Here is a 16,427-nt window from a genome sequence, read left to right on the forward strand (position 1 = left end):
GGACTCTCAGACGTCTTCTCCAGCAACCCAATTCGAAAGCATCAATTCTTTGGTGTTCAGGCTTCTTTATGGTCCAGCTCTCACATCCATACATGACTATTGGAAAAACCATAGCTTTGACTATGAGGACCTTTGTTGGCAAAGTAACATCTCTGCTTTTCAATACATGGTCTAGGTTTGTTATAGCTTTCCTTCCAAGGAGTGCTTTCGTCTTCTAATTTCGTGGCTGCAGTTACATTTGCAGCCAGGTGCAAACCACTTCCGATATACTCATCTGCTGCTGCTGCTAAGTCACTTCAGTTGTGTCCCACTCTTTGTGACCCTATGAATCATAGCCCGCCAGGGTCCTCTGTCCATGAGATTCTCCAGGCAAGAATACTGGAGTGGATTGCCATGCCCTCCTTCAGGGGATCTTCCCAACCCAGGGATCGAACCCTCATCTCTTATGTCTTCTGCATTGACAGGCAGGTTCTTTACCACTAGCACCATCTGGGAAGCCCATATAGTCACCCTTTTCGTCATAAAATTTCATAGCTGAATCCTCTCTAGCTTTGTGTGGATGCTGTTATTGTCCAGCTGGAGGCAGATGAAGAGACAGTGGTTCAGAGAGTTGATATAACTGGTCTGTCTGTGTCTAAAGTCTGTGCTCATCCCACTGCACCACATGCCATTCCCTAGACAGAAGGGAATACCGTGTGACCCCAGAGATGATGGAGAGCTGCTTCAGAGGGCTGGCCACGTGATGGGACTGAGGGATAATACATGTCTAAACATGCACATCCTTCAGCACACCCTGCCCAAATACCCACCTTCATCGGAGGGCACCCAAAATATATCCACACTTTAGAAATAATATCCACCTAAACTATCAGCGGCCCCCAGGGTTCCTGTCTACCACCCTGCTTTAGTTTTATGCCCCAGCCCAAGACATGCATTACGCATGTTTGAACACTTTGCAAACAGGCTGAGTTGAAAGTCCTGCAAAGTGAGATTTCTCCTCCAAGACAAATGATGGCTGTCTTATTCATTTTGAGCTGCTGTAAGATAATAGCAGCATGTGGGTGGCCTCAACGATGCACATTTCTTTCTCCCAGATCCGGAAGCTAGCAAGTCCCAGATGAGGGTGCCAGCAGGTTCAGTGTGAGGTGGAGGCCCTCCCCTTGGCTGCCAGACAGCGGCCTTCTTGCTGTGTTGTCCCACAGCCTGGGCTCTGCTCAGTTCCTCTGCTGTTAAGGGTGCTGACCCCACCCTGAGGGCTCTCAGCTCATCGTATCTGGGGATCTGGGCTTCAGCATAGGAATTTGTCAGGGAGACACAAACACACGGTCCACAGTAATGGTTAAGGTAAAGTCTTAGGAAGCTGAAGCTGGTCCTGAAATGAAAAGAACCCAGGGAGTAGGGCTGGATGAAAAAGAAGGGACTGGTGGGTGGAACATGATCCCTATCTTTAAGGGTCTAAGGAGCAGCGCTGGGGACAAGAGAACACACAGAGGTACAGCTAAGCCCACAAGAGGCTCCACTCTGAGTTTTCTTGCATCACATGCTGCCTCCACACTGCTGTGGCCTAGGACACTCCAGGCTTAGACAAGCGGAGTTGAAGGTGTGGTCAGCAGCCCCTTGGTTGACTTCAGGGCCCTTCTAGCCAATAGCCGTGCCTAGAACAGGGACGCTGAGGAGCAGTTTGGAGAAAGCAGACTTGCTACCGTCAACTTCAGAGATTCAACCCTTGCTCCAGACTCCCCGTATGTCCAGACAAATAATGGGCCTGCCATCTGGATGTGTATTTATATCCTTCCAGAATCTAATTATTTTTAGAGCTGTCCATCCTCTGAGGTCAGCGTCCTCCATGTTTATTCATTCATTCATTTGGCAAATATTTATTTTACAGACAATCTGGGTCAAGCCTTGTAAATTCATGGATTCATTAAGCATGACCCTGACCTTCAAGTAACTCACAGTTTGGGTAGGGGGTACAGGCAAGTAACAAGCTATTAGGGTGCAATCTGGTAGATGCTCTGCCACAGGGAAGCCTAGGAAGCGGCTTCCTAATTATTGAAGCCCCTAGGGAGCCAACTGCAGAGTCTTTCAGCACGCGGCCTGCCCTGCGACACCTCCCCTTTCATCACTGCTGCCTGTCCTGCCCAGGCACCGAGTGAACGGGTGGGTGCTGAGGGTGCAGAAATATGACCAAGTCCGAAAGCATCCACAGTGAAGTGGAGGAGAGAGAAATGTTAACAAACAAGTCAAGTACTAAAAATAAAGGTATGGGAACAATGGGGAAAGAATGACTAATTCTGGAGGAAGAAACAGATTTTGAGAGGAAAGTGTGAATTCATTAGCTGTTGCACGAAACAGGGTTTCCATGGGTCTGTGCCAAACCTTTCTCCAGAGCCTCAGAGGCCCTAAATTCTAGGATCAAGAGGGTTGAGTTGTCAGCCCCCTCCTCTTCTTGAATTGACAGACAATCTAAAGTGCTAAGTACCAGAGTCTTTATCTTCAAAACAGGGATGATAATCAGGTTGTGATTAATGGCTGAAACGTTTTTGTAAAGCTTGGGAGATGCTAGTGATTATTATTCAAATGTGTCCCCTCTTGGTTGCTATCCTTTGATACGGAAAGGCTGCCTCCCTCCTCACTTAGTGGCCCCCAGCTTCTGCTGATGTCCTCCTTGGTCATTTTTGTTGCTATGATACTATATGGGCAGATGGGAGAGAAGCTGCTTCATGACACTTTAAAAGTGGAGGGTGACTGGTGGGTTCGTTTCTGTCCCTGAAGAAGAAAGACAAACTGAAGGAGAGAAGTAAAGGGACGAAGCAGAACTGCAGGTAGTCTGGTGTTAAAAAAAAAAAAAAAAAAACTTTGATCAGCAGTCCTATAGATAGGCAGACAAATGGGCAGGTGAGCAGGCGTGTCGGCAGGTAGAGAGGCGAGCTGCTCGTCGTCTTCTGGGGTTCTCCAGTGCTGTGTGTTGCATCCCGGATGTAGCTGGCTGGCATTAACCTGTTATTATTGTGATTCTGTTTCCAGCTGAGTGTGGGAATTCGGTCACGGGCACTCAGGGTACTCTGCTGTCCCCCAACTTTCCTGTGAACTACAATAACAACCACGAGTGCATCTACTCCATCCAGACCCAGCCAGGGAAGGGAATTCAGCTCAAAGCCAAGGCGTTTGAACTCTCTGAAGGCGATGTCCTCAAGGTAACACTGAGAGATGTCACAGTGTACACTCGTCACAAGCTGCAGAAGTGTGGTCGCCATGCCCATTTATCTCTGGGCGAAGGACTTAGCTTCTCTTCTTCCCCTTTGAGTCCCAAGATATTGTCCTCACTCATCCGGGAGAAGTGAGAACCTAAGAGAGAAGGGTAGATGCATGTATTCTAAAGAACGTGGATTTAGAGTTTGCTTAGGAGCCAACTGCTCTCAAATATGTATGTGATGGATTTGGGGTAGCAAGTCAGTGGATCAGGTTTTCCATTATGAACTCTGACCATCAACCTGGATAAGGAAGAAATCATAAATACGTGTGGATACGGTCTGTTTATATGTACATTTGTCGATGTGCGTGCATCTGTGTCTGTGTGTGTACTTGGTTTGGGGGATCTGTGTCTATGCATATTTGTGTTTTGCGTGGGTGCATCTGTGTATGTTTTGAGTTTGTGTTTCAGTAAATGGTTTGGCTGTTCAGCAGCTTCGTGCACCATGGTGGCAGTCTACAGGTGGCAGTGGGGTTAAAGAAGGTGAATTCAGGGTCTCCGTAAGAGAAAGAGGTGAAAGGACTTGGACTAAAGAGAGGCTTATAGAGGGCGCCTTGTTAAGACACTGAACACATATATGACTTCTGTTTCCTTCTGTGTGTGTGGTTAACTGTGTACCTCCAGTAATACGTGATGTGTATGTGTGTAACCAAAGCCTTGACTCTGGAGAATTTATCAAAGAGCTGCCTTATTAAAAGGGACTATAAGGAAAATCTCACATGGAGTAGGTTCATTTTCATCCTAGGCTAAGAACTTTTGTTTTTTTGCATATTCTAGAATAGTTTTATTCCCTGTAACTAGAGAAGTCAAGACATTAGCAACAACCAAAGGTCATGGCTCTAGAAAATCCAGAGAGAAACCATTAAGCAATCCCCACCCCTTAGGACTCTCTCTAGATATAATGAGTATACTGTGCTTTGTATATAGAGATGATACTCTTGACCCTCCCATCTGGGGCATGTGTTTGTGTGTGTGTGTCTGTGTGTTCAGAAGGTTTCTCTCAGTCTTAACCTAATTATTCTTAAACCCAAGAGGCCATACTATGCGATGACCAGCTGGGACCAGATACGCCTGAAATAGAACAGAATATGGTAGTGGCCCAGGAGGGAGTGGGGCCCTATCATTAGTCCCTTCAGCTCTGCTCTTCAACCTCTGAGCTCCCCAGACACAGAGAAGCAGTGTGCCTCTCCCCATAAGTGAGCGATACCCAGGCCCTGTACTTCCCAAGGGCGGTGTCTTCAGGCACGCCCTGATCTCAGTGCTCTCCGTTCATTTCTTCATCACCTACAGCAGAGCCTCAGAGGACACACCCAGGGACAGCAAGGTCAGGTGACTTCCTCGCTCTAGCAGTCCAGACAGAATTGATGAAAGCTGGACAATACGGAGAACATCTTAGAGAAAAGCTGTTGTTCACCGGGAGGAAAAGAAGGCATTTTTGAGGCATAACGTAATTTTCAGGTTTTGAGGGGAAAGTGAGCAGCAGGTTTGTGCATGTGGCCTGCCAGGATCAGCAGAGGGGTCCCTTCCTCTGTGGGTGGAGGTAATGTGGAGCGTGACCAGGGCCCGAGCATCCTCTCCAGGGTCTGGACTCAGAGGCGCACTTAAGACATGGTCAGCAGGCGTGCATACCCCACTGCACTGTCCGGGTTCTGCCTGAGGGTCAAGTGGTGTGGCTTAATAGACCACAGGGAGACATTTGAACGCACTCAGATTCAAAAGGGAGGAACCTGGGGCATTATCCCCAGGTCAGAGGTCAGGGAGGGCTCAGGCAGGCGTCAGGACCTCAGAAGGTTCTTCGGGGCTATGGAGAGAAGGGCTGATTTTCTGTGCTTCTTGCAGAGATCTTCCCAAGACTTCAGATTTGATCTCTGCAGCCTCCTGTCCAGGGACCCTGCCACCAGCCTTCTAATACTGGACTTGACCTTGTTGCTGAAGAGCCTCTTCCCCCATTTCTAGGCCTCTGTAGGGTCCTCCTAGGAGACTGGGCTGTGGCTCTGACCTATTCACATGATCCTGTATCCACCAGAGCTTCCACAGAGAAGGGGGTCTGGGGAAGGCAGAGGGCAGGGCCCCGGGAGGTCGTGTGGTCTCCCGTTCTAACTCTTCACCTCAGAGCCCTCGCCCTCCCAAGGAGAGCCTGGGACACAGCGGTTCGGGAACAAAAGGGAACACCTGGTGGCAGCCTCCCCCTGCAGCCGCCCTCAGCTGCGTCGGCAGGGCCGCTTACCCGTATCGCTCTCATCTCCCTTGACCCAAAGGAAGCAGCACCTCAAGTCACCCCCAGAAGCATCCTGCCCTTGCCCTGTGTAATCTCCCAGAACATCGGCATACTTCCCATCCCGAGGACACACCTGACCCTCCCAAGAAGCCCCAACATGTACCTGGACTCCTTCCTGCCCAAGGAGACCCATCATCTCCCAAACACATGCGTCTGATCAACTCTCCAAACCTGTCATACGCTCTCGTGTTTCTAACCTATGAAATGACTGTTTTCTGGCTCTTGTGACCCTCCCCTCTCCTGGTCTTTTCCTTACCTTTAATAACTGAATATTTCTTAGACCTCACCCTGCACATACTCCAGCTTGTCTCCCAGAACTACCTGATTTATCCTATATAGGTTCCCACCAAAATCTTGACCTCTGATATCCGCAAAACAGGAAGGGCCTCTCAGTGCCATAGTGTGAAAAGACAACTCTCAGTTCAAGATGGCACACGAAGCCCATGTATATAACTATGTCCTCTACATGTAGGTTCCCATGAAAATGACTAAAGGGACATGAAAGCAGGGGGAATTAGGTAAGGGTGCCTTTCACATACAACTTAAAGAAAATTCTGCCAAATGGAATACCCCACAAAGAGGGTCCAGATTGAGAAAGGTTCTGATCAAATTGTATTTCACGTAAGTGAAGTTTTTCCTGTGGATTAAGTGCTAGAAACCTCAAGGACACATGCATCTGAGGCCACACAGAGCAGCAGGGCCTGGAGCCAAGGACATGGGACTGTTGGCAGGAGCCAGGTCTCAATCCCACTAGTGCTTCTGGAAACTGCGCTTGGTCAGAGAGACCTCCCAGAGCTAAGCTCCCTCACAGCACAACATTCTGAATTTTATTTGGCTGTCACTGGCAAGCAGGATAAAGCAGAGCAATGCCTTGGCTGGCACCTAACAAGAGTGGGCAGGCTTATTAGAGAAGAGGCGGCCACAATCACACGCGCACACACACACACACACACACGCATGCACACTCCTTCACACACACTCACTTTAGCACCAGGAGAGGCTCCTACTATGTTGTGGCCTCTTCTGGCTTAATTCTTCTTCCCCACCTTAGAGATGACTGAGTCTTTCCACTGTCCATTCTTCTCTATCTGTCGTGATTTGCTAACAGGAAAATGAACTGGATATGTACAAATATTTAGTAGATCAGAAGACAGGACCTGTCTGAGGAGTCAGACTTAATTGCCCCCTCTGTAAGCAACAAAGGAAAAAAAAAATACTTTAAAAGCTTCTAATTTGTATTCTTAGCAGGATTTGAGAGGATATTATATTTATGACACAAAAATAAGCAATAATGAAAACAGAGCAATCTGAGATGAGGAAAGATTGAACAGAGATGAAAAACATGATCACCCAATTAAAAATGGAATGGAGGCAATGAGCAGAAGATGGTAAACCACAGAAAAATGAAATCACTTTATTATAAGATAAATTTGAAAATTCTTCTTTCATCTCATAATGAAATGAAAAAGAGAGCTCTTTTATACTAATAAAATGTACAATCAATCCACAGTAAAACTTTATGTGCCAAATAACATAGCATGAATAAATTAAAAATTGCTAGAAATGTAAAAAATTTTAATAAAGTCACAGTCATTGTAGAAGATTTAATATACCTCTGTTACTCTCTGGCATATCATCTAGATTAAAAATAAATAAGGATTTAGGTAGCTTGAATAATAGAATGAATCCAAAGGAAGTAGGAGAAAGATACGTTTAAAGATAAAAGGAAAAATGACTGAAAAAAGGAAAAAAATAAATAACAGAATAGAATAGACAGAATTCTAGACAGAATATGCAGGACTGGTCAAGGAATAAAGAAGCCACAAATATATAATTTTAATAATGAAAAAGAAACATAGTCATAGATAAGATACAGATTATGAAAACAATTAGAAAATGTTTAGGGAAAGCATAAGCCAAAATTATGAAAGCTTCAATGAGATGGAAAAATTTTATAGATAAAAAGTACTGATATCAGGAAAAAATACTAATTGGAATAAACCAATAGCCATTTAAAACATGGGAATTCTCTCTCAAACTGCACAGGCCTAGACTGTCTTACAGATAAACTCATAAAACTTCATGGAACGATTAACCCCTACAATAATCAAACTGTGTCAGAAAGAGAAAAATTAGCACTCATCTCCCCACACATTTAAATGGGACAAGTAAAAATACCTTATATCAAACTGAATAAGGACAGTATAAAGTATTAGGCCAGTTTCACTTATGATCATAGACCAGGAGTCCTAACAGAATATCATGTTGAATCTAGCTGCACATTAAAACAAAAATGACCAAATGGGATGGATTCCAGGAATATAAGAATGTGTCAATATTAGAATAGTTCCTAATTTTATTTACTAGGCAACCCATGTGAAATTACCTTTTTAGTAGGTCAAGGGCTGTCAAATATCAGCAATTTTATTCTAGTAACAGATTTGCATGCTAAGTTGCTTCAGTTGTGTCCAGCTCTTTGCAACCCTATGGACTATACCCTACCAGGCTCCTCTGTCAATGGGATTCTCCAGGCAAGAACATTGGAGTGAGTTGCCAGCCCTCCTCCAGAGAATCTTCCCAGCACCAGAGAACAAGCGTGCATCTCTTATGTCTCCCAAGTTGGCAGGCGGGTTCTTGACCACTGGCACCACCCGGGAAGCCCATAAACAGACTGCTGCTGCTGCTGCTGCTGCTGAGTCGCCTCAGTCGTGTCCAACTCTGTGTGACCCCATAGACAGTAGCCCACCAGGCTCCCCCGTCCCTGGGACTCTCCAGGCAAGAATACTGGACTGGGGTGTCATTTCCTTCTCCAATGCATGAAAGTGAAAAGTGAAAGTGAAGTCGCTCAGTCGTGTCCAACTCTTAGCGACCTCATGGACTGCAGCCCACCAGGCTCCTCCATCCATGGGATTTTCCAGGCAAGAGTATTGGAATGGGGTGCCATTGCCTTCTCTGATAAACACATTAGGAGAGAAAAATATAAGATCCTGCCAACATATCCCAAAACATGTGATGAAAGTCAGTACTCATTCATGATTTTCAAAAATATGTCATAAAGCTACGGATAGAACTTTCCCAACTAGATAAAAAAAAATTTCTACCAACACCTGTAGCAAACATTATACTTAATGACAAAACTTTCTAAGGATTACCAGTAAAGTCAGGAACAAGATCAGTTGTTCTGCTACCATCAATAGTATTCACTTCCAAGCCACTACAATTATACAAAGAAAAGAACAAATAAACTGTAACAATTAGAAGGGAATATAATTGGAAAAGACTCTGATGCTGGGAGGGATTGGGAGCAAGAGGAGAAGGGGACGACAGAGGATGAGATGGCTGGATGGCATCACTGACTCGATGGACGTGAGTCTCAGTGAACTCCGGGAGTTGGTGATGGACAGGGAGGCCTGGCGTGCTGCGATTCATGGGGTCGCAAAGAGTCAGACACGACTGAGCGACTGATCTGATCTGATCCTAATTGTCTCTTATTTGGGAAATACAAAACAACCGACCAATAACTTATCAGAACCAATAAGACAATTTAGCAAAGCCACTGATGTTTCTACAGCCAATTCAAACATGTAATAAGAGAGAGTTCTTATTACATAAGGAAGGAAGTTCTTATTACATAATAAGGAAGAGTTCTCCTATAGAAACAAAAACTTGTAAGACACCTAGGAATAAGCCTAACAAAAATGTGTATTATATTTACTGAGAAAATTATAAAACTCTATTCTGAAGGACATAAAACTAAAATAAATGCAGAGAGGTTTCATATTCAGGGCTGAATAACATCTATGAACAGGCAATTCACAGAAGAGGAGAGTAGAATTGATAAACATACAAAAAGATGTTCCACTTTGGTGATAATCAGGGACATAAAAATTAAAATAAGAAACCATTTCACACTCATCATATTGGAAAATTTTAGAGTTCCTGAAAATAGCAAGTGTTGGCTAAGATATAAAGGAATGAAAGCTGCCATATGTTGCTGGTTCAGTTCAGTTCAGTTCAGTCGCTCAGTCGTGTCCGACTCTTTGCAACCCCATGAATCGCAGCATGCCAGGCCTCCCTGTCCATCCATCACAAACTCCCAGAGTTCACTCAGACTCAAGTCCATCGAGTCAGTGATGCCATCCAGCCATCTCATCCTCTGTCGTCCCCTTCTCCTCCTGCCCCCAATCCCTCCCACCATCAGAGTCTTTTCCAATGAGTCAGCTCTTCGCATGAGGTGGCCAAAGTACTGGAGTTTCAGCTTCAGCATCATTCCCTCCAAAGAAATCCCAGGGCTGATCTCCTTCAGAATGGACTAGTTGGATCTCCTTGCAGTCCAAGGGACTCTCAAGAGTCTTCTCCAACACCACAGTGCAAAAGCATCAATTCTTTGGCACTCCGCCTTCTTCACAGTCCAACTCTTACATCCATACATGACCACAGGAAAAACCATAGCCTTAACCAAAGGGACCTTTGTTGGCAAAGTAATGTCTCTGCTTTTGAATATGCTATCTAGGTTGGTCATAACTTTCCTTCCAAGGAGTAAGCGTCTTTTAATTTCATGGCTGCAGTCACCATCTGCAGTGATTTGGGAGCCCCAAAAAATAAAGTCTGACACTGTTTCCACTGTTTCTCCATCTATTTCCCATGAAGTGATGGGACCTGATGCCATGATCTTCGTTTTCTGAATGTTGAGCTTTAAGCCAACTTTTTCACTCTCCACTTTCACTTTCATCAAGAGGCTTTTTAGTTCCTCTTCACTTTCTGCCATAAGGGTGGTGTCATCTGCATATCTGAGGTTATTGATATTTCTCCCGGCAATCTTGATTCCAGCTTGTGTTTCTTCCAGTCCAGCATTTCTCATGATGTACTCTGCATATAAGTTAAATAACCAGGGTGACAATATACAGCCTTGACATACTCCTTTTCCTATTTGGAACCAGTCTGTGGTGCTGGTAGAGAGATTAAATTGGTTTACTCTTCGAAGAGCAAACTGACAATGTCTGACAAAGTTGAAGATGTACCTTCCCTGTGTGACCTGCTTCTCCATTCTAGTTCTACATGTATGCCCTAGAGAAACTTGAATACTGTGTAAACAGATACGCAGGGGCAGTGTTCATAGGAATGTAACATTGTAACTGTGTGTTAAACACGATCCACTTAACATATTCATTTTGAAGGCAGCCATCTTGCTGACCTGTCTTATTAGATGTAGTGGCTTCATGCACATTAAAAATCAAGTTTATTTGTCAATTACACCTCAATAAAGCTGAAAAAACTGGAAGCATCTAATAGAGAAAAAAGAAGGTTAGATGTACTGGCTGTGTGCAGATTCTCTCAGATTTGTCAGGGATAAATCCATCACCTATATATAATGATGAACTGGACCATCACAGCCATTTTCTTATGGACAAGCAATATTCTGTTAGGAAATAAATGCATACAAAGACCCAAATGCCAAAATCAATAAAAAATATTAAAATGCCCAGGAATAAGTACAGACTTTTACTGGGAGATATAAAAGACAACTTTATTAAATGGAATCAGATGTCATATATACACATAGGAAGACTTAATATCATGTAGATATATGTTTTCTCTGTTGTCAATCCATATATTTAATGTTAATCAGTGAGAATTATAGAAATTATTTTGGGTCTTTGAGGGGAGTATGGAGAGTTGTTGTTTTTCTTAATTTGAGAAAATTCTTGAGTTTATCTAAAAGAATAAATATGAGAGAAGAATTTCTTAAGTTAAAAGAAGACAAATGAGAGGGAACTTGCCCTACTAAATATTAAATATATTACAAAGCTACCATAATTAAAACAGTATAGCTCATGTACAAGCGTGTTAAGTCGCTTGAGTCCTGTCTGACTGGGCTGTAGCCTGACAGGCTCCTCTGTCCATGGGATTCTCCAGGCAAGAATACTAGAATGGCTTGCCAGACCCTCATGCAGGGGATTTTCCTGACCCAGGGATTGAATGTGTATCTCTATGTCTCCTGCATTAGCAAGTAGGTTCTTTACCACTAGCACCACCTCAGAAGTCCAGCTCATGTGCAGGAATAGACAAAAAAATAACTGTGGTAGCATAGAAAGTTGACCCCAAAAATGGTTGAACTATATATGTAATAAAGGTGGCTTTAAAGTTGATAATCGGAGAAGGCGATGGCACCCCACTCCAGTACTCTTGCCTGGAAAATCCCATGGATGGAAGAGGCTGGTGGGCTGCAGTCCATGGGGTCATGAAGAGCCGGACATGACTGAGCGACTTCACTTTCACTTTTCACTTTCACTCATTGGAGAAGGAAATGGCACCCCACTCCAGTGTTCTTGCCTGGAGAATCCCAGGGATGGGGGAGCCTGGTGGGCTGCTGTCTATGGGGTCGCACAGAGTCGGACACGACTGAACAACTTAGCAGCAGCTAGCAGTAGCAGCAAAGTTGATAATGGGTGGAATATTTACAGAGTTAATTGGTTAAAAATGGCTAATCCACAAGGAAGAAAATGTATCTTATCTTTTGTGCATGCTAAGTCGCTTTAGTTGTGTCCAACTCTTTGTGACCCTGTGGACTATAGCCCACCAGGCTCCTCTGTCCATGGGATTCTCTAGCAAGAATAATGGAATGGGTCGCCATGCCATTCTCCAGGGGATCTTCCTGATCCAGGGATCAAACCGTGTCTCTTAGGTCTCCTGCACTGGCAGACAGATTCTTTACCACTAGTGCCACCTGGGAAGCCCATCTTATCTTTTACCATATGCCAAAATTCCAGGTGGATTTAAAGGCAAAATTACTAAAAGAAGCTATTGTATTATTTATTTTAAATGGCAGCCCACTCCAGTATTCTTCCCTGGGAAATCCCATGAACAGAGGAGCCTGGCTGGCTACAGTCCATGGAGTCACAAAGAGTTGGACACAACTGAGTGACATTGGAAGGACTGATGTTGAAGCTGACACTCCAGTACTTTGGCCACCTGATGCGAAGAGCTGACTCACTTGAAAAGACCCTGATGCTGGGAAAGATTGAGGGCAGGAGGAGAAGGGGATGACAGAGGATGAGATGGTTGGATGGCATCACCAACTCTATGGATATGGGTTTGGGTGAAGTCCAGGAGTTGGTGATGGACAGGGAGGCCTGGCGTGCTGCGGTTGATGGGCTCGCAAAGAGTTGGACACGACTGAGCTACTGAACTGAACTAAACGGAGTGACTAACACTTTCACTTCTTTCATACATTTATTAGGTGCTTCTTACGTACCAGGGCATTTTCCTCATATTCTGGACAATGATATGCCAACAATTATATTTTTAAATATAATTCATAATTATATTTACATTTTTTAAATATTATCATATTATCAATAGTTTTGAATTTTGCACTTTATTTGAATCAGGATCCAAATAAAATCTACACACTAGATGAGTTGCCTCAAGTATTTTTTTGTGCTTAGGTTTCTACCTCCATCTCTTCTCGTTTTGTTGTCGTTGTTCAGTCACTAAGTTATGTCCAGCTCTTTTGTGACCCCATGGACTGTATCCCGCCAGGCTCCTCTGTCCATGGGATTTCCCAGGCAAGAATACTGGAGTGGGTTGCCATTTCCTACTCCAGGGGATCTTCCTGACCCAGGAAGCTCAAACCCACATCTCCTGCATTGGCAGGCAGACTCTTTACCACTGAGCCACCTGGGAATAATTTACTTGTTATTTATCTGTGACTTGTTTGTTTATTTGTAATTTATTCATTTCATGTGTTCCCCTGTCCTCCATATTTCCTATAACTTGGAAATTCGATACAGTGGCTTGATCTTAGCCAGGTTTAATTTTTCTTTTGACAAAATGACCCCATAGTTATTGGTGTCTTCCATTAAGAAACATATGGTGACTAGTTGTCTCTCTGATTGTGATGCTGACAAATGTTGATGACTAATCCCTTGATCAGTCAATTAGGAAATATATGTGTTAATGGGTAAAAATATTTTTATAGCAGTCTGGATGTAACAGTGAGTGAAACTCTTTGAATGGGTGTCATCTCTATATCTGTCGGTGCTCTGGAATTCTCCCAGTCTATCCATGACATAAAACAATTGCATACAGGATCTGGAAACAGACTTTTGAGGCTCCCAGGGGCCTGAACAAATCTCTGTAATATACAGCACTGTTAGCTTGAAGGATGACTTCTTTTAGAAAGCTTTGCTTCATAAATAGTAGGATGGAAATATCGTTCCAATTTGCTGGCAGCTGGCACCACATCCTGTGCCATGCACAAATATTCATCACCCACCCATAGATCCCATCTTTGATATTTACCAAAGCACCAGGGGGTCCCTCGCTCAATCACAACTTCTGTTGTTATTTGCACAATTATCTGGAAAGGAGCAGCAACCTTGGAACCTGGGGAGCCAGTTCATTATTCTGATGATTGTTGTCTTTGCCGGTGCTCAGAAGTTCAGGGGACAGATGGGAGTCAGGGAAGCCAGATGCCTGCATGATTCCACCCCTGGCTAGCCTAGCAGGCCCTGGCTGGAGCCCTCATTTTAGGAGGGAAGGGGCAGAGGCTGAGCTTGGGGAATGGGAAGATATGTGACATCTGACACCCTGGACATTTTAACTTCATCCTGCTGGATCCCAGGGCCCTGGACCTGCAGAGTGTGAGACCGAGGCCACTGCCACAGTTGGGTGGGGGTAGTGTGCATGTGTGCTCAACTGCGTCTGACTTTGATGCCCCAGGGACTGTAGCCCACCAGGCTCCTCTGTCCATGGGATTTTTCAGGTAAGAATACTACTGGAGTGGGTTGCCATTTCCTACGCCAGGAGATCTTCCCAACCCAGGGATCGAACTCCCATCTCTTATGTCTCCTGCATTGGCAGGCAGATTCTTTACCACTGAGCTACCAAGGTGGGATTAGGGAGGAGGACAACTATCTCATCTCCTGGGTGTCTCAGATCATGGAAGGACAGGATAGGGTATCTTGCAGTGCAGAAATGCCAAATGCTTTCAGCCTCAGTTTTCAGTTCAGTCGCTCAGTCATGTCCAACTCTTTGCAACCCCATGAATCGCAGCACGCCAGGCCTCCCTGTCCATCACCAACTCCTGGAGCCTACTCAAACTTATGTCCATCGAGTCGGTGCTGCCATCCAGCCATCTCATCCTCTGTCATCCCCTTCTCCTCCTGCCCCCAATCCCTCCCAGCATCAGAATCTTTTCCAATGAGTCAACTCTTCGCATAATGTGGCCAAAGTACTGGAGTTTCAGCTTTAGCATCAGTCCTTCCAATGAACACTCAGGACTGATCTCCTTTAGAATGGACTGGTTGGATCTCCTTGCAGTCCAAGGGACTCTCAAGAGTCTTCTCCAACACCACAGTTCAAAAGCATCAATTCTTTGGCGCTCAGCTTTCTTCACAGTCCAACTCTCACATCCATGCATGACCACTGGAAAAACCATAGCCTTGACTAAATGGACCTTTGTTGGCAAAGTAATGTCTCTACTTGCAGCCAATGGGTCTGCAGAAACAGATGGCTTGGGTAGTCAGGCTGCCCCAACCTGGCGTCCCCAAGCTGCTGAAGAGTAAGCTGGTGCCATATGGGGGTTGGGGGAACAAGACCAGAACTCTCCTGGAAAGGTTAGAACAGCAAGCAGTTCCTAGAGATCAGATTCACACCAAGATAGGCCGAGCACAAAACTGGTACCAAGTGGAGGCGAGACAGATTGATAACCCACATGGTGGCCAACTCCACTCTGCTGTCTTCCTTGCATCCGGGGGCTCAGTGCCCCTCTAACAGTTGTTATCTGTGCTGAACTCTGGGAATGTGGGCTGTGGGTTAGGGAGCTCTTGTTCCAGATAAGGTCATGCTGATAACATGGGGTTGGGGTCTCTCCTGTGTCCAGGTCTACGATGGCAATAACAACTCTGCCCGTCTGCTCGGGGTGTTCAGCCGCACCGAGTTGCTGGGGGTGACACTGAATAGCACGTCCAGCAGTCTGTGGCTTGATTTTATCACTGATGCTGAGAACACCAGCAAGGGCTTTGAGCTGCACTTTTCCAGTAAGTCTTTCTCACTTCTGAATGGACCATGAAATTGGGCTCTCCCTGGTTCCGCACACTGGGAGGCTGGGCTCCGGGACGTCACCCATCAATGAGTGGGTTTGATTTTTTCTGACTGGTGCACACTTAGCTGATTGTTTCCCCTGAGACCCTGTGCCCATGATGTGGAGAAGCTCCCACTTGGCGTACAGCTCCATGGTTACACCCATGATTAACTGAACTCAGAGTTAGAGCGCACCTTTTACCCACTCATCACCCTTAACTCACTAAAAATAATAAGCACTGAGTCTTTTAATTAAATCAACCAAAGATAGCCTTTCCTAATCATGACATTTATAAAATAATGTTCGGCTACAGTCAGATGTAAAAAATGCAAGCACCAATGGATAATTATGTTCTTTTTTTACCACTCCCTGAAGAGTCAAGTGTTGACTCTTTCCCTCTTTTCCTGACTGTAACTCCCTCCCTTATTCCTGAGATTGCAAAAAGAGAAAACACCCGTGGTTTGTCCACAGCTACAGAATACTTAGGGTGGTATCTCCATTCTTTGGCTTCACAGCTATTTTGTTCATTGATTTGAGCTTCTACTTGCCCAGTAGCTACAAAGAAATGTGCTTTTTATAGGCTATTTTAAAATCCAGTGAGTATCCATCAACTGATGAGTGGGTAAGTACAATGTGATATATCCATCCATACCATGGGGTATTATTTGGCCACAGAAAAGGATCCAGTTTTGATCCATACTACAACATGGTTGAACCTTGAATACGTGATGTTAAGCGAAAGAAGCCCCTCACAGTACATGTGGACATATGTATTGCATGATCCATTTATATGAAGTGTCTAGAATAGG

General features: G+C 44.8%; 1 protein-coding gene across 1 annotated transcript in view; it reads left to right on the plus strand.

Moving 5' to 3' along the window:
* The window catches only part of CSMD2 (CUB and Sushi multiple domains 2), a 689,877-nt gene that overhangs the window by 476,928 nt on the left and 196,522 nt on the right, over nucleotides 1-16,427 (plus strand). Inside the window, exons 22-23 of the mRNA XM_015467054.3 lie at nucleotides 3,028-3,197; nucleotides 15,418-15,574. Coding sequence (XP_015322540.1) covers nucleotides 3,028-3,197; nucleotides 15,418-15,574 — 327 coding nt within the window. The remainder of the gene's footprint in view (nucleotides 1-3,027; nucleotides 3,198-15,417; nucleotides 15,575-16,427) is intronic.

The sequence above is a fragment of the Bos taurus genome, chromosome 3, assembly GCF_002263795.3.
Source record: "Bos taurus isolate L1 Dominette 01449 registration number 42190680 breed Hereford chromosome 3, ARS-UCD2.0, whole genome shotgun sequence".
Classification (NCBI taxonomy): Eukaryota; Metazoa; Chordata; class Mammalia; order Artiodactyla; family Bovidae; genus Bos; species Bos taurus.